This window comes from Anser brachyrhynchus, assembly GCF_964034855.1.
Source record: "Anser brachyrhynchus genome assembly, chromosome: Z".
Taxonomy (NCBI): Eukaryota; Metazoa; Chordata; class Aves; order Anseriformes; family Anatidae; genus Anser; species Anser brachyrhynchus.
Window position 1 is genome coordinate 21,632,190 of NC_137697.1, and position 21,165 is coordinate 21,653,354.

General features: G+C 37.0%; 1 protein-coding gene across 2 annotated transcripts in view; it reads left to right on the plus strand.

Moving 5' to 3' along the window:
• Positions 1–21,165, plus strand: part of CERT1 (ceramide transporter 1) — an 81,284-nt gene that overhangs the window by 55,168 nt on the left and 4,951 nt on the right. The window contains exons 7-16 of one of the 2 annotated variants that reach the window (XM_080573602.1): positions 2,911–3,068; positions 8,068–8,160; positions 9,560–9,646; positions 10,527–10,619; positions 11,193–11,270; positions 15,311–15,406; positions 15,951–16,083; positions 16,923–16,993; positions 19,253–19,381; positions 20,190–20,319. In XM_080573602.1, coding sequence (XP_080429728.1) covers positions 2,911–3,068; positions 8,068–8,160; positions 9,560–9,646; positions 10,527–10,619; positions 11,193–11,270; positions 15,311–15,406; positions 15,951–16,083; positions 16,923–16,993; positions 19,253–19,381; positions 20,190–20,319 — 1,068 coding nt within the window. The remainder of the gene's footprint in view (positions 1–2,910; positions 3,069–8,067; positions 8,161–9,559; positions 9,647–10,526; positions 10,620–11,192; positions 11,271–15,310; positions 15,407–15,950; positions 16,084–16,922; positions 16,994–19,252; positions 19,382–20,189; positions 20,320–21,165) is intronic. The other variant, XM_080573603.1, reaches the window with a different exon arrangement.

The window sequence follows — 21,165 nt, forward strand, 5'->3', positions numbered from 1 at the left end:
AGACAGAAGTTGGATGTGATCGAGAAGCTGAAGAAGAGAAACTTAACAGAAAACACAGTAGGATTTGTGGTGGATTTCTGTGCTCCTGCTGGAGGAATAATATTCAGTCATCACTGAAATATTGAGGTTGTGCTTAGGGGAAAATAATCATACTGACTCTACTGCTATCAACAGAGAATCAACAACAGAAGATAATTAAATGGGTGGGTGCGTGACCCATTCATTTATTCTTTTTCATTTGGAATTAGTATAGTGACATACGATGTAGAAGTGGTATAACATGGAAAAGATGAAGGAACTTTGTTTTTCCACTTACTGTCTTTTTAAAAATCTTCTGTTTTGCTGGGAAACAGATTTGATTGAATAGATGATGCTTGGGACTTTTTGGGAAGGGTTACAGACAGCATCTGAGGAACAAGATGGAAAAAACAACGTATCCTAACAGACTAGAGGTGTAGGAAAGAAAGGCCAAAGAGCTATTGAAGACTAAAGCATGGTATAAAACACTGATTACAGTGGAAGGGAAGAGAAAACAATTGAGAAGTAAAAGAGAACTACTTAAAAGACTGGATAATTAAAAAGAAATGCCTGGATTCAAAATGTTGAAATTCAATTTAAATTAGGAGAAAAATCATCAGGATATTCTGTGATTGTATGATTTTTCAATCATAGCTTTTCTCAATTGACTGCATGTAGTTTTATCACCAAGCTAGAAGAGCAGTTGCAATAAAAACACTTCTACGATTAACTTTTAACTTGAACTTGAAGATTTCAGCTTGAAACACTAAATCTTTTAGTTGACACAGAAAAATGGAAGTGTAAAAAAAAATAAAAATAAAAAATAAGAAAGATGTTAGCCTCTCCAAATAGATCATCTCCTGACAAATATTTCTAATTTGCTGAAGCTTAATTGTTGCTGAAACAGGGCTTTAGGTTATCTTCAGACATTTTCTGGGAAGAAAAACCACTCCTGAGGAGTGAATCAAAGCACTCCCATGCACAGTAAGGGACCTCTTGAGCGATCCTCTCAGAAAAACAGGCTTTGCACCTTCCTGCAACAAGTTCACTTTGGTCCAGAGTTATAATGGCTGAAGGGACTCTGAGTGAAAATGCAAGCAGTGTATATATATTGCTGCTACTGTGAGACTAATCACTGAATAAAGACTTAAAATACATGGTAGCCAAAGCTATACGGAGTATTAATGAATTGTAGCTGAGACTTAAAGATGATCAGGAATGAAAGCTGGCTTTGTTCCAGGAAATAAGGCTGTGCATTCCCCTTACAATCCAACATAGAGATTTGTGAAATGATTTTATACTTGTTGCAGCTGGTGGTGGTTTCTTCAGCATGTCTAGCATGTTGTGTACTTCAGGAAAAAAAAAAAAAACAGATCCATAAGCAGAATAGCTCTGCTGGTAAGCCTGCATATGAAATGATCTACACCAGCAGGACAAATGAGTGGTATAACACTTTCCTAAGAAAAATGCAGTCTATGGGTGAAGCTGTTGTTGTCTGGTTTTCGTTATTCTCAGAGAATCCGCTGCATTGCCTCCTTGCCAGCTTATACCACTTTCAGGCTCAGCCTCCTCCGTGTTGCCTCTGCAGCTGTTAGGGGGAGGGAGAGTTCCTCTGCTCATTATTGTTTCTGAAACAGATTTTTCTTTCTTTACTTTCCTTTTTTTTTTTTCCAGCCCCCATCTTTATCTTTTAGGGAGTATTCTTGATTAACATGCAACAAAAAAATAAGCTGTGTTCTACCATAGCATATATGCTTATAGAGGCATTTGAAAGAGTATGTAGTCTGTAACCATTTATTTGAAGGAAAAAAAAAAGTTTGAATCCTATTGAAAACCTCTGGAGACTTAAGCCATTGCTTAAGACCATGTGATGTTTGCTTTCTTTTCCCTAAGTGTAGACACTGCTCTACCATTAGAGAACAGCAATTGCATTTATTTTCCCTACAAGATCTGAACTGCTTGAAAGCTCTACTTCACCCATGCAGACAGATATTGGATAAACTTACACAAATATTTATTTCAGCTTTTTAAGCCATAACAGTGTCACACTGTCAGACTAAAAAAAAAAAAAAGCAATATCCAACTGGGTGATGTCATTAGTTTTTTGGTTTTTTTCTTTTCCCATGGCATAGCAGGGAGTTACTTTAACTTGCTAGGCTCAGTCAGCTTCAACACGGGTGTTAGTTCTGCTCTCTAATATTTTATGACATTAATATGTAGTGTTTGATTTGTTATTCTGTCAACCTACATGTAAGTTTGACATATAATAGGTACTTTTTTTGTCACACATTTTAAGTGACTTGTTTAAATAGCCTTAGCAACAGATGGCTTGGTTGACAGCACAAAGTAGTTGTTGGAATTGCAAAACCCCACAGTACTTGGATAATTCAACAGATTTGATACTTTTATACATAACATACCTTTTTACATGGAGGTTTTAAAATCTATAATTACCTGCTTAAAGCAACCTTGAATATCACATTCTGGGTTTGATTGCATTTTTAAATTGTTCCTTTCTTAGTACTGTATTAGATATGTTTTAAGGTTGCTCTGTCTTAATTAGGCCCCACTTCAAGCTGTCAAACTGCTATTGTTACAAAGTATTACCACTCCCTCCACCCACATGGTTTGCGGAGAGCAGAGTAATACAGCATTACAAGCAGACTTGAAATACCGTATAGCAAGATGAAGCTCAAGGGATGTATTCCTCCTTTTGAATCTCTTTCCTTATCCTGTGGATAGTTGCAAATTATTAGCATTTATGATTTTTGTTTCTAAATCAATTTTATAGCCAGTATATTTGCTTCAAGCAATTGTAATATAAACAATGCATTTAAAATGCTCATTTGAATTAAAGACAGCTATCAGTGAATGGTTCATGTTTGTTTTTAGTATTTCCACATGTGACCCCCAAAGGAATTAACGGCATAGACTTTAAAGGAGAAGCTATAACTTTCAAAGCAACTACTGCTGGAATCCTGGCTACACTATCTCATTGTATTGAACTAATGGTAAAACGTGAAGAAAGCTGGCAAAAAAGGCTAGATAAGGTAAGACTGTTTTTCTTTTATTTTTGTTGAAAAAATGCTTATTTAGCTTGAAATTTTGAATGAGCTGTTTTTAACCTTCATATTCCTGGTATTGCTTGTATTTTTATGTACAGCACGTGTTAATTTTAGGTGTCATCTTTATCTATTACTCCTATGAAATGTTAAAACCTTACCCTGAATGTTGGTTATACAGTAACATTCATCATATTTCTTTTTGCAGTCCTTGTTCAGCTAGTATTCCTGTATTTTTATATCTCTAGAGAATCTGACAGTATTCCATAGTAATAAGTGTATTGCTTGCAGCCTTCTAATAGAGATCTAAATAAATATTCATGCTTCCAAAATGATGTGAGAATCTGAACTGTTTTAATTGTAAGAGATGGTGACAATACTGAGGTGAACAACCTGTTTTAACTTTAAATATCTCTTTAAAGGTCTCATCAATTATTTCACTTAAGGGATTAGTGTAAAACATGACTTTAATTGGTTAATTTTTTAGGTGTGTGATATTATTCTAATGTCAATGATAGTTCATTCTAAGTCTGCTCAACCACTATAGTAACTAAAAAGGAGCGGTGTCTTTTCTTCATATGAGATGTGTTGGAAGCATGGATGGGATGTACTTCAGGCTTCGATTTCTATAGTCCTGCCGTTGCTGACAGGGGTTCTGTGCAGCCCTTTAGCCATTGTCTCTGCTTTTTTAATTTAGCATGTTTCCATATGGCATATCACACTTCAAATCTTGCTCCGTATGTGTTAGTGATACATGATTCAAAGAACGAATGCATTCAGACAAAATACATCTATGCTTGAATCTTTGCCCCTGTCTTCCAGCTCTTCGTATGTCAAATGTCTGGTCTTATCTATCTGTATTCACACTTCCAGCAATGCTTTGTTAATGATTCATCTAGGTAGCTGGAGGAATTATAGCAGATCCAAGACTTGAAGGTTGTTCATGGCGTCACAGGGTAATTCAGATTGGAAGAGATCTCAAGAAGTCTCTAGTCTCCTGCTCAAAGAGTTTCAAATCAGACTGGGATGGTCAGGGCTTTATTAAGTCTGGTTTCAAGTCTTCACGGCAGGAGACTGCGCAGCCTTTCTGAGCAGCCTGCTCTGTTAATCTGTCGTTATGGTGAAGCTTATCCATGTTATAGTGAAAGTCTTCCTGTATATTCAGTGATAACAACTCTTATTTCTGCTTATCTTTTTCACCCTCGTACCATAGGCTGATGTAAAAAGTCTGTCTCTGTCTGCTTGATGATCTCCTTGGTGGTAAGGAAGACTGCTGTTAGGTCCCCCACAAAAACCTTCTCTTCTCTGGGCTGAGCACAGTTCTCTTGTTGATCAGACTTTGCTTATAGCATGGATTAAATGAACTTTTCTGGTCCTAGAGTAGTATTCTAATACAGAATTTTAATTGGTTTAGGTCAGTTATTTGTCACCAGACTAATGTTAAACCACATTTTTAGCTGCAAGTGGTAAAAAAAAAAAAAATAATAAAAAAATAAAAAAGAATTTCAGTTTAGGTCTCATCTGACTGTAACATCATTCTTCAACAAAATACTTCACACATCATGAGTAAATACATTTTAAGGGGGATCACGAGCTTATTTGGGCATGTTTCTTCAGAAATTAAACAGCAAAGACTTCTCAAACCTTAGTGTTTTCAAGACTTTCTTTGATAAGCTTGCAAGGTTTTTTTAGCCTTATTTGTCACTGATTTTTTTTGGTGTTTGCAGCATGCTCCTGATGAAGTTCTGTAATTCTATTATAAAATTGCCTTTCATTTGGATTCCTTTAACTGCTAGCCTTTTAGAAGAGATCTTGACTGGATTCGTTAATATAGAAATGTGGGTTAGCATTGGCTAACAGCCAAATGCCCACCCATCTGCTCACTTACCACACCACCCAGCAGAATAAGAGGAGAAAACAGGATGGGAAAAGCTCATAGATCAAAAGACAGATGAGGACGTTGCTTACCAGTTGCTGTCATGGGCAGAATAGTCTTCACATAAGAAAAATAGATTTATTGCCAATTAAAATGGATCCAGTTAGTGGGAAACAAAAAGAAAAAACACCGAAACAGCCTTCCTCCCCCATTTTCCAAACTCAACATTACTCTTTCACTGCAGCCCCCTCTACCTTCTGCTTGCACTCCCAGAGTAGGATGGAGGTTGTGGGAAATCTAGTCTAGGGTAGGTCCTCCACAGGCCACTGTTCCTATCAGGAACGATCTGTTCCTGCATGGGCTTTCAATAGGCCACAGCTTATTCAGGAAATGCCTCTCTGCTCCAACATGGAGGTCTTTCATGAGTTGCAAAGTGGTTACCTGATGAGTAGAGAAATACCTCCTGTTCTGGCCCTGACATTCCCTGTGCTGTTTCTTGCTCATTGTTCCCTCTTCCTCTCTCCCTTTTGTGCGTTCTGCTGTTCCTTAAATACGTTTTCACAGACATGCCACACATGGCTGATAGGCTTAACTGTAGTGGGTCTGTTTTGGAGCTGGCTGAAACCGGTGATGTCTGTTGTGGGGCAATCCTGACCTCCTCCCACAGAGGGACTCCTGCAGCTCCCCTAGTAGCTGTGGCTTGACATCTACACCATTCACAAGAATTTAAATACAGCAGTTACTACTCTACTAACATTATCTATTCCTCTTACGTTGTGGGGCTGCTTTTAGCTTTTCATCATGTTGCTTTAGTGGCTCAACATAGGGCTGTAAAAGGCTTTTGTATAACTTTGGATCTGAGCAAAAAGCATTGGTGCTGTCATATGATAAACAGATGTAGGCAGAGAAAGGTGGTGATCTTTGTCCTGTTGGTTTTCTTGGGAGATGCCTACGCTGTTCTGAGAAGGAAGTAAATATTGTGAGATAATAAAGTTCAATCTATGTTCTCAGAGAGATTTGGAAAGGTAAATTATCTAAAGTTGGGCAGCTCCTTTATGCTTGTTCTAGCTGGGGAAGGTTTTAGAGCTGTTTTAAGTCTGTTCAGAAGAGCAGCTACAAGAGTTGAAAGGGATAGTCAAGTTTGTCCTTTGTGTGTCATCTCTGTAGGCTCTGCTTGGTATAGGTTTGTTGCATGAAGAACAGGATCTGTGTCAGTGGCTAAGAGCAATGTTTGTTATGAGCAGTGTAGTGCTGTTGTAATCCAGCTCTCTTCTTCCCTCTCTAACCTCACTCCACTTGTTTCCAGACTGCACTTTACTTGACAGAAAAAAGGCAAACATGATTAGTGAGAGTTCTCCTACCTCACAAAACTATACAGCCTCCATGTTGTAGAAGGCCATCTTAGCCTAAAGATGCATGGCAAACATATGTACACTGAACTTGAGGCCAACATATTTAAAAATTATAGGTTTTAAAATATTTCCAAATGTTTAATCCCTAGCATTAGATCCATTGCTTTAGTCACAATAATATCCTTGTGATTATGCTTTTCTTATTCTAACTACAGGAAACATTTTCCTGTTCTTGTTTCCCTTGGTCTTACTAATTGATGTTAATGTGCAAGCTATGTTCTGAACACTAAATTTTACCTAAAAAAAAAACAGTTTTTTTTACATTTGACAATTGTAACTTAATTACATTTTCCAGAAATTTAATAACACCAGTAATTTTTCTGCTGTGCAATCACACAATTTCACAAGTTTTTTTATTTAATCTTGTTACCAGGAGAAGATGGAGTGAAGAACAGTCTCTTGACACTTTTGAGTTATCTGTAAATTCACAGATTCAATTCAAAGATTGAAGCTCAAAAAATATGGAATTTTGGCTTTCTAGGGGTTGGGGGGGAAGTTGGGTATTTTAGTATTTTATTTCTCATTTCAAGAGTTCTGGTGAGACATGTATGCGTTCTGTCAATGACTTACACGAGTCATGCTTTCTGTATCTTCAGGACTCTACAGGTACTTTTGAAATAGGTAAACTTCCAAAGTTTTGTGAAATGTTGTTAGCAGTTGTTGCCTGTTGTTGAAAGTTTCTAGAAGGGAAAAGCCTACAATCATAGATAAAGGTAATACTGTTTTCATCCAAGTGCTGCTTCTTTCTTAAAGTTTTCCCATGGAAAACTCTACTGTGTTTACAACACATCAAAACTACTGCTTTCCTTTTCAAGCGTCTCTTTAGAAACAGGAAAATATGTCATTCATAGAGAATGTAACTAGCAAATTCCCAGTAGGCAAAGTCAGCCTGTCAGTCTTGATTAAGTTTTCTGCTGAGTCTTTAAAGTTCCAGTTGGGTTGCTGAATACTTGCACTCATATCTGCAACTAGCATTATGTGGTGTCCAGCTGTCACCTAGACTGTTAACACTTTCTTCTACGTGAAAGTGATTTTGAAAGGGGACAGAGTAGCATCTTACGTAAGAAAGCTGAATTGCAAGTATTTCAAAAGTGTTTATAGCTTTTTTCACTAGGAATATCTGGCAGTATGCAGAATTTGCAGAGGAAATACCAGGCTGATTCCAGCATTACTACTACTTAGTTCAAAATACACAGTGACATAGACATCAATAGTGGCTCTAGTATAGTCATACACCTATTATGAGAGAATGATGTTGAGCTGTTAGTCTCTGCATGGAGTTACTGAAATTACTCACAAGGATCCTATGCCAGCTAATTACAGATACAAGCTTACATGCTGTGACTCATTAGAATCTCGCAACACTCAACAAGTTAGCTTTATACCAGTTTTACTCTTCACCTTTTGTTGTCATTGCCCAAGCATCTATGCTGAGGAGGTTATATAAACCGTAAGTCAGGTACCAGCTCTGGCCCTCAAAGAGCTATGACAAAAAGTATCCTCAAGGTAGCCAACTTCCCAAGCTTTATATTATATGTGGATATTTATGGACACACACAATGCGTACATGTGAATAAAATGAGAAAATAGCTTTGCAACCTCTACTTGGAAAAAAGCTACACTGATCATTCTAAGTATTGGGTTATGTACTGTTAGCCAGTTCATACATGCTGCATCAAATGATCGTGTAATTTTGCAGGAGACAGAGAAAAGGAGAAGAGCAGAAGAAGCATACAAAAATGCTATGACAGAACTGAAGAAAAAGTCCCACTTCGGAGGGCCTGACTATGAGGTACAAATTCCACTTAAGATTTCTAAAAATGCCAGAGGTTTTGAATATTGGCTTGTTTCTCGGAGGAGTGTATATGTGAATCAAGCTGTTTGGCTTGTGCAAGAGTGTTCATGCCATTTCAGTTTTTCCAACTTGCAATCTGAAAACCAGATTAATCTCAATCATTAATTTTTTAGAATGCAAGTTGGTCTTCACCTCAGGTTTCCTTATTCAGCTTTTGTCTAGAGCAACTTGTTTACCAGTATTTCTGGTGATTTTTGATTATTTTTCATACATTTGATTCTGTTCTTATGCAATAGTTTTGTACTTGTCCTTTGTAATGGGTCAGCTGTGTGGGTGTGTAATGTGCATATGAAAACCCTAACTTCAGAGGCAATCCTAGAATCTCAAGTTCAAATTCAATTGGTTTTTAACTTATCACTGCAAGTTTAAATGTGATCATAAGTTCAGTGATTTTAGGCTCTATTTCAGCTGTTATATTGCATATTTCAACAGCTCCTTCCTCAGGTATTTAGTCAAATTCTACAATGTTTAAAACACCCTTTAAAGAATAATATAAGCTAATGCACCTATGATGCAGTTTGCGTAATTTTTAAGAAATTGAACCCTTCATGATCATTACTCAAACACTTGTTTCTATGAAAAAATCATAGCCTGAGTAATAGTAGCAATATGTTGAGGTATTTAAAAGGTATTTGAATGTAAGGTTTCTGCTGACTGTAAAAGAAAAAGATGGAGGAAGCAGGGCTTCGTCTACCTGGTTACCACCACTGCTGCTTCTCTCAGATATCCCTACTGTAGTGTTATGAAATTTGCTAGACAGTTTGTTTTACAATATAATAACAGCAGTAAACTTAGCTTTCTTAAATTACCATTTTATTTATTAGACCTGAATTTGTAATACATGACTCAACTCTACCTGCTGCTTTGTTAAACTGTTGTTTCCAGGAATTATCAGGCAAGTGATTCCCTGTATTGTATCCTGTTTAATTAGCACACATCTGAAATCTACTCAAGGCATTGGAATATTCAGAAGTAGATTGACTGCACAATTACATTAATATGCTCATTTTTCTGACACGCACTGTAAACATTGAGATATATGTTAATTAAAACCTGTGTGATGTCTAAGTGTATTGACACTTGCTCAGTTTCCTGTCTTTTCCTTGTTTATATAGCTACCTCTTAAGTTATAGTTAAAGGGAATAACTTCCTTTAACAAGCACATTTTTCAGATAAATTGAAATTTAAAAATATTGGTGAAAATATTGAAGTCTATGGAAGAATTTAATTCTGTCAGTTGTATGCATAATATATAAATATGTATTTCTAATATTAAACTAAAATGGAACTCTCATATCTCCAAAGTTCTAAACTAGTTTTGTTTCTTATGCCCTAGGAGGGTCCTAATAGTCTGATTAATGAAGAAGAGTTTTTTGATGCTGTTGAAGCTGCTCTCGATAGACAGGATAAAATGGAAGAACAGGTACTGATGCTTGACAAATGTTTTAATGATGGGCACTTCATGGAAGACTTTTGTGACATAAACTCAGTCCTAGGGTACATCTCCTGAAACGTTAGATTTTTATATTGACTCTTTTAAGTGGAATTCAGTTCTTAGTATTTGTACAACACAACTAGTGTTGTTTAACACTAATTTTTAGTAAATGAGTTCTCAGCTTACATAGAAAAGGACAGTGTAAATATTAACCTAACTGAATATCTGTGGTTTCTAGTTCTTAAGTATATTGCTTCTGTACAAAACTTGCCTGTGTATGTAACTGATGCCTGTTCAAATGAGTACCAACCACGGTAGCTGTTTCTTAAAACCAAATTACTGCTCTAAAGTTCTTTTGGCAGTAGAAGTGGCAAGGATCAAAAAGGGTTAAGGTGCATGGCATGAAGTATGTAGAGTATAAGAATATGCAGTAGGATATAAAATGAGAGAGCGTAACAAAGTATTGTATCCTTTGTCTTACAAGTGTCTAGGCTAATGAAAGTAATGAACGCAGTGACTAGGTTAAGAAGTATTAGACTTCTCAATAAACATATAGTACCCAAAAGAGTTTACCTGTGTTGCTGTCTCTTAGCCAAGAGTATAAGTTTTGAGTGATTGTTACTACCACATCCTTAATGCTGCCAATCAATTTTTCTTAATCGAGGAACACACCTGGAAGTATAGATGAAATGAATGAATACTTCATTCACCTAAAAGAGAATCAGGATTACAACTTAACGCCTGTCAGGGATACCATTAGTTTGTGTTTTAATGTGGTAGCCACTATATAGACTGAGGATGACTCACTCTGTTTAGTAGTCCACCCAGTAGCAACTGACTACCAATAATTAAACCTATTTTGTTGCAGTCTCAAAGTGAAAAGGTCAGATTACACTGGCCAACATCCTTACCTTCTGGAGATGCTTATTCTGCTGTGGGGACTCATCGATTTGTCCAAAAGGTAAGATATTTCCCATGATTTTCTCAGAACAATGGGCTGACTTTCGATATTTCTATATAATCCGTATTGGTAGGTGAGATTGATTTTTATAGGTGTTTCTAGTAACTTTTAATGGTTTACTCATTTTCAATTGAAGCAGCTGGAATTGTAGAAGGACTGTTTTCTCTCTTGGCTCAACAAATACTAATTTGAGTGTTTATTTAGAATACTCTTGACTTGTATCAAGATTGCCAGAGATATTAAAGAGAAAAAAACAATTTGCTAACCTCAGTTTTTAAGATTCCTTCACCAAAATTTATTGAATTGATTAAAATAAAGTTTTTTTTAAAAAAGTTTCTTGTATCTTGATCTATTGACTTTTTTTAGTGTTACTGGAAACACTATGCTCCTCAGTGCCTCACTGGGAGTATAATACATAATAGGTGCATGAAATCAGCATTTGCTGCTGTGCTTGCTGCTTATGGTGCTTTTGTTTTCCTTTTCTTCATTATCTTGTGCTTGCAAGTTGGTACTGAATGCTCTGTTGTGCCTTTGTTCTGATTACTTGGTTTTTTCTTTGTCTGTCTCTGGTAGCCCTATAGTCGCTCTTCCTCCATGTCTTCCATTGATCTAGTCAGTGCCTCTGATGATGTTCACAGATTCAGCGCACAGGTACTGTATTAATGTGTAGAGCGGGGGTTGCATATCTTTGCTGTATTTCATCCTCTTCTCTAGAACCTAGTTTTTTTGTTACATAAATCACTGCTTGCTTCAAACTAGTACATTGAGACAAACAAAGGACTTCTCTATTAGAATACTAAATGGTTGTCTTTTTACATTCCGCTTGCATGCATATCACTCCCGCAGAGGCCTAAATCTTGTGGAATTTTTGGATTGGTTTCAGTAGCTTTAAATAAAAATGCATACACCTTAAATTCTGCATTTTTGATTATTGTAAAAGTAGGATAGCACCTGTTTTGTGTGGGATGGAGATGGTCTTTGCTTTGAATTGAATAGATGTTCTTGTTTTTAAATCAGATTTAATTTTGTCTTTAACACTTGTCACTCTTAATGACATTAAGATACTAACTATTAAGGTTCAGTACTATCATTTTCTCCATCTAGTAAAAACATCTGAAAGGTTATGAAGTGTGTTGTTAAAGATTGTGGATGTGATTTTTTTATTGAATAGTTTCAATATATTCACTGATCCTTTGGAAAGTAAGTCTGATTTCCTGTATATGCAAATGTAGTTATATACACCAGTAATGCACAAAATTATTTTAGGTGCTTGCTATGACGATCACAGTTTAAAGTTGAATTAATTAGGTGATGTCACACGTTTGCTCTGTAGTCTCAAAATGTTGTTCAAACATGGCACGCAAGCCATTAGTTTCCTTCTGCTGTGGTCCATGTCTTACTGAGAGTCAGAGTCGGACTTTCTTCTGTGATATGTTGTTTTGTCTTTTTTTGGATATTTACTAACACTGCAAACAAGCTGCTTTTTCAAATAGAAGGAATGGATTTTCTTTTGATTAACAGAGCCGGGAATCATACCACCTGCAGGCATTACTGCCATCTTTGTGAGCAGAACCCTAGCACTTACACTTGCTTATTGGACTGAAAGCCTAACACTTGCCTTGACCTATTGCAGTCAGTTAATTGTTAAATTTTGACTTACTGTGAGGGGAAAAAGTATACACGTTGTATTACACAGCATTGATAGACTCATCTACTGGTAGTCCGAGTCAAGTTAGTATGTTAAGTTTGTTTGAAAGGAGGGGGCAAATCAAGTAATAGAAAGCAAATTTGAGTCCAGAAGTAGGAATTGGTTGTCTATCAGGCTGCGGGTACGTCACCTGCTCAATACAAGGAAAACTTATAATCACTAAAGAATGCAGGCCTTCTCATTTTTGCGTCTTTTATGCCAGTGATAGCATTTGTGCTTCTACATGGTAATCTGAGCTCTGAGTATTAGAGCTCTGGTGTGGCTGAAAATTTAACCATTTAAAAACAAACCTGAGCTTGACCATGTCCTTATCACAGTAAAGCAGATTGAGATTAAAGATCATGGCTAAATGGACTGGAATATGGTGGCAAGGCCTTGCTCTTCTCAACTGCTGCGTGGATTATACGAAGTAGAAGTTACCACTCAGTGCCTTAGAATGTGGTTTTGAGTTAACAGACTCACTGCAGAAAGGATGATCTTGTTAGTTTATAAATTCTTTTCCTCCGTTACCCCAATATATTTTTTCTATAACAAATTTCTACCAGACTAACAAATCAGTCTATCTGCTCTGGAGCTTCACTACTGATGAACAGGCAGGTAAAAGACATCTGAAAGCATGAAGAGAAAACAGTATGCTATCTTTTGGTGACAACCTGCCTTGGACCTTTTAAATATAAAATTGGCCTCCATTCCCTGGCAGGGGATTTGGCTTTTGGAAAGGCAAGCTAACATCTTGATTCTGAATACGTGTGACTTGCTTCTAGACCTCATTCGTACCAAGGGAATTTTGGTGTCAGGAAAAAGGTCAAGTAGAAACCTGCAGCTTTGTTTTTAAAATTGAGACCTTTCAACATATATTCTGATGGGAGCTGTTTTTTCACTGTGCTTTCAGAAAGACATTGAGTTGTTACTGCCAGTTGAGTGGGAGGCTGTAGGCTTAAAATTCTGCAGGTGTTTTGCAGATCACTTTGTTTTAAAGGACTATCAGTTTTTAAAATAAATTTAGCTGCTGAGGGCCTTTTAAGTGAAGAACTGCCCACTTAATTTTCAGCCTAAGGCTGCATGGTATAGAGGATAGATGTGTTTTTGCAGACCATTTCTGTAGCCTGCCAAGAGATATTATTATCCCAGGGGTAATAATATGACCTCTCCCATGTCAAAGAAGCTGTGAATATTAACTCTGCCTAATACAGTACCTAAAATAGATGCAGGTTTACAGACAACAGCCTGCAGGTAGATCATAGATAGTTTGGATAGGTAATGTGTACGAGACAGTTGTAGGCACTGCAGTTCCTTGGTCAAGTAGAAGCAATTGCTTGCTAGTGAAAAACAGCTCTGCTCTGCAAGTTGCAGCAGTGATACCTCTGTGTCCCTTAATTTAAAGGGCAGCTGTCTGAAAGATGGATGGTGAGGTTTTCTGTCTGAAAGAAGTGTGACCTAGAGCTAGTGAATTGAATATTTAAATAGTCCACATTGTGTTATTTGACTTGGATAGTACTGTCATTGTGTCACTAGAGGAAAAAAGTTTTCTAGGAAACTTGTTAGTAACTGTCAGGAAAAGATGACTAGTCTAAAAGCAGAAATACAGATCTTGCTGGTTTTTTTAGTTCATTATAACTCAGAAGAAAAAAAAACTCAAGAACTGGACTGATAAATTGTTTCTGTAGATAAGTGTATGGTTAAACTGAAGTAGAACTTCCAATAGATTTTATTTTGATGTTATACTTGGAGGACTTTGACTTGATTCAATTACCTTTTTTTTCTTCCTGGTCTTAAGTGTATTGCCTAAAAAATACATTTTATAAACAGAATTACTGTTTAATTTAAAAGTAAAAACATATTTCAATTCTATATCATACCAGAAAAAGACAAAGTATTCTTTAATTTTGCTTTCTACATGTTGTACTAGATCGGGTAATGCTTTTCCTTTTAAAAAAAAAACATACATTTCTAGTAATTCAGGAAAACAGTGTCAATCACATGGTATTACTTGCTGTGTTAAGTTTTAGTAGTCACCTACTGCTTAGGTGAAAATTTAGTAAATGGTTTACAGAATTTGTAAACATTACACAGCAGTGTATACCTGATTTTTGCCTCTATTTTTGTTTGAGTGTGAGTGGGATTTGGAAATGGTGGGAGCAGAAAAAAGGAAAAATTATAGAATAAGATTACAGATACATAATAAAAACACAAGTAAAAATGCATTTTCTGTCCTACCACCCATTTTCATGCACGTCATATAGAATAAAATAATGACATATTCACATAGCTGTATTAAAATTATCAAATATCTGGCCTTTAAGAAAAGCACATAACTAAGTAATTTTAAATGAGAATTTTATAATAGAGGAGTCTCTGCATCTTAATTTGATTTAAGAATGTGAGCATTTCTCCTTTTTTCTAGTTTGCTATTGTGCAAAGCTGTCAATGAAACAGAATAGGCAAGTTTTGCTCATGACTGTTTCCTTCACTGCTGTTCTGATATGACTTCGAATAAGCATTCAGTTTTTTAGAGCTTATCTGTGTTCTTATATTGGGTTTACCTGTGTCGACCACAGCTGTCTGCCCCTACTTCCCTCCCCCTGTCTTTGTTCAGCCTTTTAAATGTTCTTTATTGGTTATTGGGCTTCAAGTCTTACAGTGCATTGTAATTCTGTTTAGAGATACCTCGATCAATTTTCTGAATGCCGAATTGAAAGAGTCTTATGGTAGAAGTATAGTAAGTTTTGGCAGTTTAGAGGTACAAAGGGAAGATGGGAAGTACCCATAAAGAGTGAAGTTATAATTAGAATCAAGGTTTTGGCATTTGTTTCTGAAGTCTAGAAGTATCTGTTCTCGATGTTTATTGATAGAGAGCTCTGTTGTCCTAGTTCAGCTCCTGCACAGGATTTGAAGTAATGACTTGTGGCTTCCAGTACTGTACCGTTGCCTGTCCAAGAAGATGCAAGAAATAATTTAAAAACGTATATTTTTTTCTTTAAAGGTGGAAGAGATGGTACAAAACCATATGACTTACTCCTTACAAGATGTAGGAGGAGATGCCAATTGGCAGCTAGTGGTTGAAGAAGGAGAAATGAAGGTAAATATCTTCTTTTTTGCCTAATTAGTACGACATATTTTTATTCTTTTTGAATACTACCTCTCAGTGAGTTACGCTGTTAAAACTTCTGAGGATAGCATTGTTTAAGCTAGGACTGGAGTCCACAAGAGCTGCAGCTTCCCATGTAAATCTAAGAATAGCTTTGTCTTTATGGATACCTTCATTCCCTCCTACTTAAAACTTGTTATTAAATGACATGTAATTTCAGTGTATAAGAATGTTATTTGGTAGCAAGCTACTGTCAGCTATTCTACTGTGCTTATGTGGATCCTTGTATGTAGTGATAATGCAGTTTAATCCATTTTGTAGCAGAGATTCTCAGAATAATGGTACTTTAATGTGTGCTTTAATGCTAAGAACATCTTCATTAGTCATTACCAGAGAAAACTGTTATGACAAATTATTTGTGCATTAGTGTTCCAGGAAGTTTTTTTAAAAATGAACTGGTGTTCATGTTTTAATTGTTTAAAACTTCAATTTTGATATTTCTGTTCTGTGTGTCATCCTTTGTATTTGGCCATAGGTATACAGAAGAGAGGTGGAAGAGAATGGAATAGTTTTAGATCCCTTGAAGGCAACGCATGCAGTTAAAGGGGTAACAGGACATGAAGTTTGCCACTACTTCTGGAATGTCGATGTTCGTAATGACTGGGAAAGTAAGGAATCGTTTCTTAAGTCTTGCATGTTTATCAGCAATCATTGAATTATAGTATCCAAAACTAGAAGGGGCTCACAAGGATCATAAAGTCCAACTCCTGTCTCCACACAGGACTACATAAAAATCAAAAGATATTTCTGCAAGCATTGTCCAAATGCTTCTTAAACTCCAGCAGCCTTGGTGCTGTGATCTATTCCTTGGGGAGCCTATTCCAGTGCCTGACCACCCTCTCAGTGATGAACCTTTTCCTAATACCCAACCTGACCCTCCCCTGATGCAGCTTCATGCAGTTCCCATTCTGTTGCTGGGGAAGAACACGGGCTCCCCATCATGGGTAAGCTGTAGGCTGCCGTCAGGTCACACCCGTCTCCCCTTCTCTAGGCTGAACAAACAAAGTGACTTCATCCGCTTATTGCATGTTTTCCCCTCTAGACCCTTCACCATCTTTGTAGCTTTTCTTTGGACACTCTCTAATAGTTTTATGCCCTTCTTATATTGTGGTGCCCAAAACAGCACACAGTGCTCCAGGTGAGGCTGCACCAGCACAGAACAGAGTGGGACAATCATTTCCTTTAACTGGCTAGCAATGTGGTGTTTGATGCACCCCAGGGTACGGCTGGCCTTTTTGTCTGCCAGGGCACACTACTGGCTCATGTTCAACTTGCAACAGGTCTCCTTCTGTGGGGCTGTTCTCCCACCTCTTGTTCCCCAGTCTGTTTGTTGCCCCATAGACTTACGTGCAAGCCTAAGTCAGCATATCAGCAAGCATATTGTTTATAACATTGACCTAATAGCAGTGCTTTTTTTTTTACTGATGGATTTCTTTGCTTTTTGTAGCAACGATTGAAAATTTTCACGTAGTGGAAAATTTAGCTGATAATGCAATCATCATTTACCAGACACATAAGGTAAGACTAACCCTCCACCTGTATGTGTACCTTACCAACACAGTTTTGGGCATATGTGCTCTAATCTATTTTAAAATGCTTAACTAAACGTACTGCTCAGAAAACAGTTCAGAACAAGTTATTTGTGAAACTGCAACTTCGTCAACTTTTTGAATGTGGCTTGATAGCATAAGTGGTTGTGCATGTTTATGATATAGCGTGAAATCACATATTAGGATTGATTTTAATCTCCAGTAATATAACCTTCAGCAAGACAAGGGTCATATAAAGCAAACTGAAGCAAAAAATCAACACCGACTTCAGACAGGAAACTTGTACCACTGTATTATGTGCTTTTTTCCAATATCGCAAGCTACTGTTGACCACAATTACTTGACATATGTATTTGCGTTATAAAGTGGTGTAATTGCTGGTATAATATTTGTTCTTATGACTTGATTATGATTCTTTTCTTCCCCAAAGAGTTCTGGTGCAACTTCACTAAAAACGTAATTTGAATTGCAATCCAGCAATTGTAGCCTAACGGGTTCCAAAAAAGGAAAATGGTAACTAAGCGTTCAGGTTAATTTTTAATCTTGCATGATTCCAAGTGTTAGTATACTCAGAAATTTGAGCAAGTATTTTTCTGAGAGAATTTTACCAGAAATGCTGTTACCTTAAAACAACCTTAAAAGAAGACTTGGTTTTGAATGTAGCAATTTTGTGATCTGTGTAGTGTTGTGGTAAATACTAGGCATTTTTAATTCTACCAAGTGTCAGGAAAAGGGCTTCCATATAGCTTCATATTTTATCAGATACTTTTGACTCTGAAATTTTCTATTAGAGAATGTCAGTTTACCCATGTCTTGCTAAAGTGATTGCACTTAAAATACTGTATTTTTTTTATTTTCTCTGCCCTTCCATGCTTCTGGAGGCCTAGCTAACTGTAGATGCATCTGTTTATACTTAACCAGTGTAGTTAATAGTGTAGTTTGTACCTTACAAGTATTAACTAAAATGTGAACCTGAGATTGAGAGAACAGGAAAGGAACTGCCTCTTCCTGTTTGTCTACGAGAAGTATTGCAGCTCAGCTCTTTGCCGAAGGCCTTAAACTTTTTTACTCAAGTGCAGCAGTGTAACCTGACATGTATCCATACAACACCTATGCTTCTTCTGTTTCAGTTTTGAAAATTGCATGAAATTATTAGCATAGAATTTAACAAAATTATAGACTTTTTTTGGTTTGGAGGTGACCTTTAAAGATCACCCACCTCCAGCCCCTACCCCCCTACCCTGGGCAGGGACACCTTCCACTAGATCTGGTTGCTCAAAGCCCATCTAGCCTGGCCTTGAACACCTCCACAAACTTGTCATCCACAACTTGTCTGGGCAACCTGTTCCAGTGCCTCACCACTGTCATAGTGAACAATTTCTTCCTTATATCTAACATAAAAGTAGTCTTTTAGTTGAAAAACTTTCTCTTGTCCTATCTCTACACACCCTTGTAAAAAGTTTCTCCACCTTTCTTAAAAGCCCTCTTTAAGTACTGAAAAGCTCCCCAGAGCCTTCTCTTCTTTAGGCTGATCACCCCTCAACCTGCTGAGAGGTGCTCCAGCCCTCTGATAACCCTCATGGCCCTCCTCTGGACTTGCTCTAACAGCTCCATGTTGTTCTTGTGCAGGGGGCGCAAGATGAACTCAGTGAGTTGGTCTCACAAGAGCAGAGTAGAGGGGGAGAATCACCTCCCGTGACCTGTTGGCCACACTTCTTATGATGCAGCCCAGGATACGGTTGGCTTTCTGGGCTGCAAGTGTGCACTGCTGTCTCTTGTCCAATTTTTCATCTACCTGTATCCCCAAGAACTTTTCCACAGGGCTGCTCTCAATCCATTCTCCACTCAGCCTGTATTGGTGCTTGGGATTGACCTGACTCAGGGCCAGGACCTTGCACGTGGCCTTGTTGAACCTCATGAGGTCCGCACGGGCCCACCTCTCAAGCCTGCCCTGGTCCCACTGGATGGCATCCTTTCTCTCCAGCGTGATGACCACACCACACAGCTTGGTGTCATCAGCAAACTTGCTGAGGGTGCACTCAAACCCAATGTCTGTCATTAATAAAGATATTAAACAGTACTGGTCCCAGTACTTGATGAAACTTTTTTTTAAACTTAAATAACATGTCTGATCTTCTTTGTCTTAATTCTTTTTCCTCTGTCTAAAGATAAAAAAAAGTACTTTACTTGCCCTATTGTTAAAAGCTTATCGGGTGTATCTCTGCAGAGGGTGTGGCCAGCTTCTCAAAGGGATGTGCTGTATTTGTCTGCCATCAGAAAGATACCAGCATTCAGTGAAAATGATCCTGAGACATGGATTGTATGCAACTTTTCTGTGGAACATGATAGTGCTCCTGTAAGTACTATTTTCATTCTGTCAGGTTCTGCTTTTAAGTTACCTCTTTTCTCTTACGTGGTGATGGTGTCGCAATAGAAGTGTGAAGTAGGTTGCGGGTCAGAGTAATCATGCAAAATACAGGTTATTTTAAAACTCAGTGAAACAATGACCTGGGTGTTCCAAGCCAAAAGCTATCTTGCCTTAACAGTTGGCAGATCTAAGGTGTTGCAGAAGATTGAAAACAAAACTTTTGGAGATGTGAAGACTGTTTAAAAAATTAAGACTTTATATTGAATCAAATCAATAACTTCTCTGTGTTGTCAGATGTGGGAACAGGTTTTATAACTTTAGATACAGGATCTCTTAAATTTCCAGTGTACACAGTTCTGCCAAAGAATAGGCAGTGAATGCTTTCTTCAGAGTGTTTCTGTGCTGATGCTTATGCCATTGTCTGTTTATAAGGGAAAAGTTACTCATGTCTGTAAATGCAGATACATTATCCTTTAACTGCTTTCCTACTTGTTTGTTACAATAATTAAAGTAACCAACTTCTAATATGTATGAAGCAAACAAATTGGAGATTCAGGCATTTCAGTTTAACCCTTTCCTTATTAACCAAGTACCTTTGATTTTATTTGCATTCCTGTTAATCATTTGCCAGAATGCATGCTCTCTAAAACACAGCTTCTTGACTGTCTTAGACTTTATAGAAAATTAAAATGTTACAGTCAAGCATGTGGAAATATAGAAAATTAAAATGTTACAGTCAAGCATGTGGAAATAAACTTAGTTTGAAGCTTATGAATGTTTTTTTTCTTTTCGGTAGCTGAACAATCGCTGTGTCCGTGCCAAAATAAATATTGCTATGATTTGTCAGACATTAGTAAGCCCACCAGAGGGGAACAAGGAAATAAGCAGAGACAATATCTTATGCAAGATTACATATGTAGCTAATGGTAAGTCTATATTTCTTTTCAGCGTGACATTTATGATATATGCTTCTTATTATTATAAAATATTGTTTTAATAATATAAATGTTTAGAAAGATTAAAATATAATTATAAAATACAATTACTCAGCTATCAGGAAAAAAAAGTTGATGTGGTTTTCTGTTAAACATACAGGACACTATTTGTGGTATTCGTGTTCAAAAAGATCTGAATTTGTGTTACACCAATCGGTGGCATTCATCGTGTGGCATTCTGGGAGGAACAAATTAGTGTGTAGCATAAGTACAGAAATTTGGGTGGAGGGGGGTGGGAAGAAGTGTCTGCAACTGTGTTGCTTTGCAGTAGCTCTTAGTTTCAGCAATAGTAAGTTTTTTTTATTCATGTATTGCTGTCAATTTTTTCCCCCAGTTCATCTTGTTAGGCTGAAAAGCTGTAGGTAGTAAAGATACAGTTCTTACCCACAGTGTTAAGAAGGTACAAATATATTTTGTATGAGGATGTTTGCAAGCCTTATGATCTACTCTACATTTTTTTGTTTTTAACTGATAGAATCCTTGGTATTGACTTAAATTATCAAAGCCAAGCTGTATTGTTACTGTACCCAGTATTTAGAAGTGTGTTATAATATTGGAACCACATAGCTATTAGCTTGTCTCCCGCAGCTACAAAACACTCTTATTATTTTTAACCAACTATTACATGGCTTACTAAGGAACCAAAGTCTGGAAAATGAGTTCTATAGATCTTTGGCATGTAGGAGTGATGTGACTCGTACTAAGTCCTGTGCAAATGCTGTTATATAATGCTAACCTCTGCGGTTATAAAGCTACTTTGTTTCCTGTTTCAAAAGT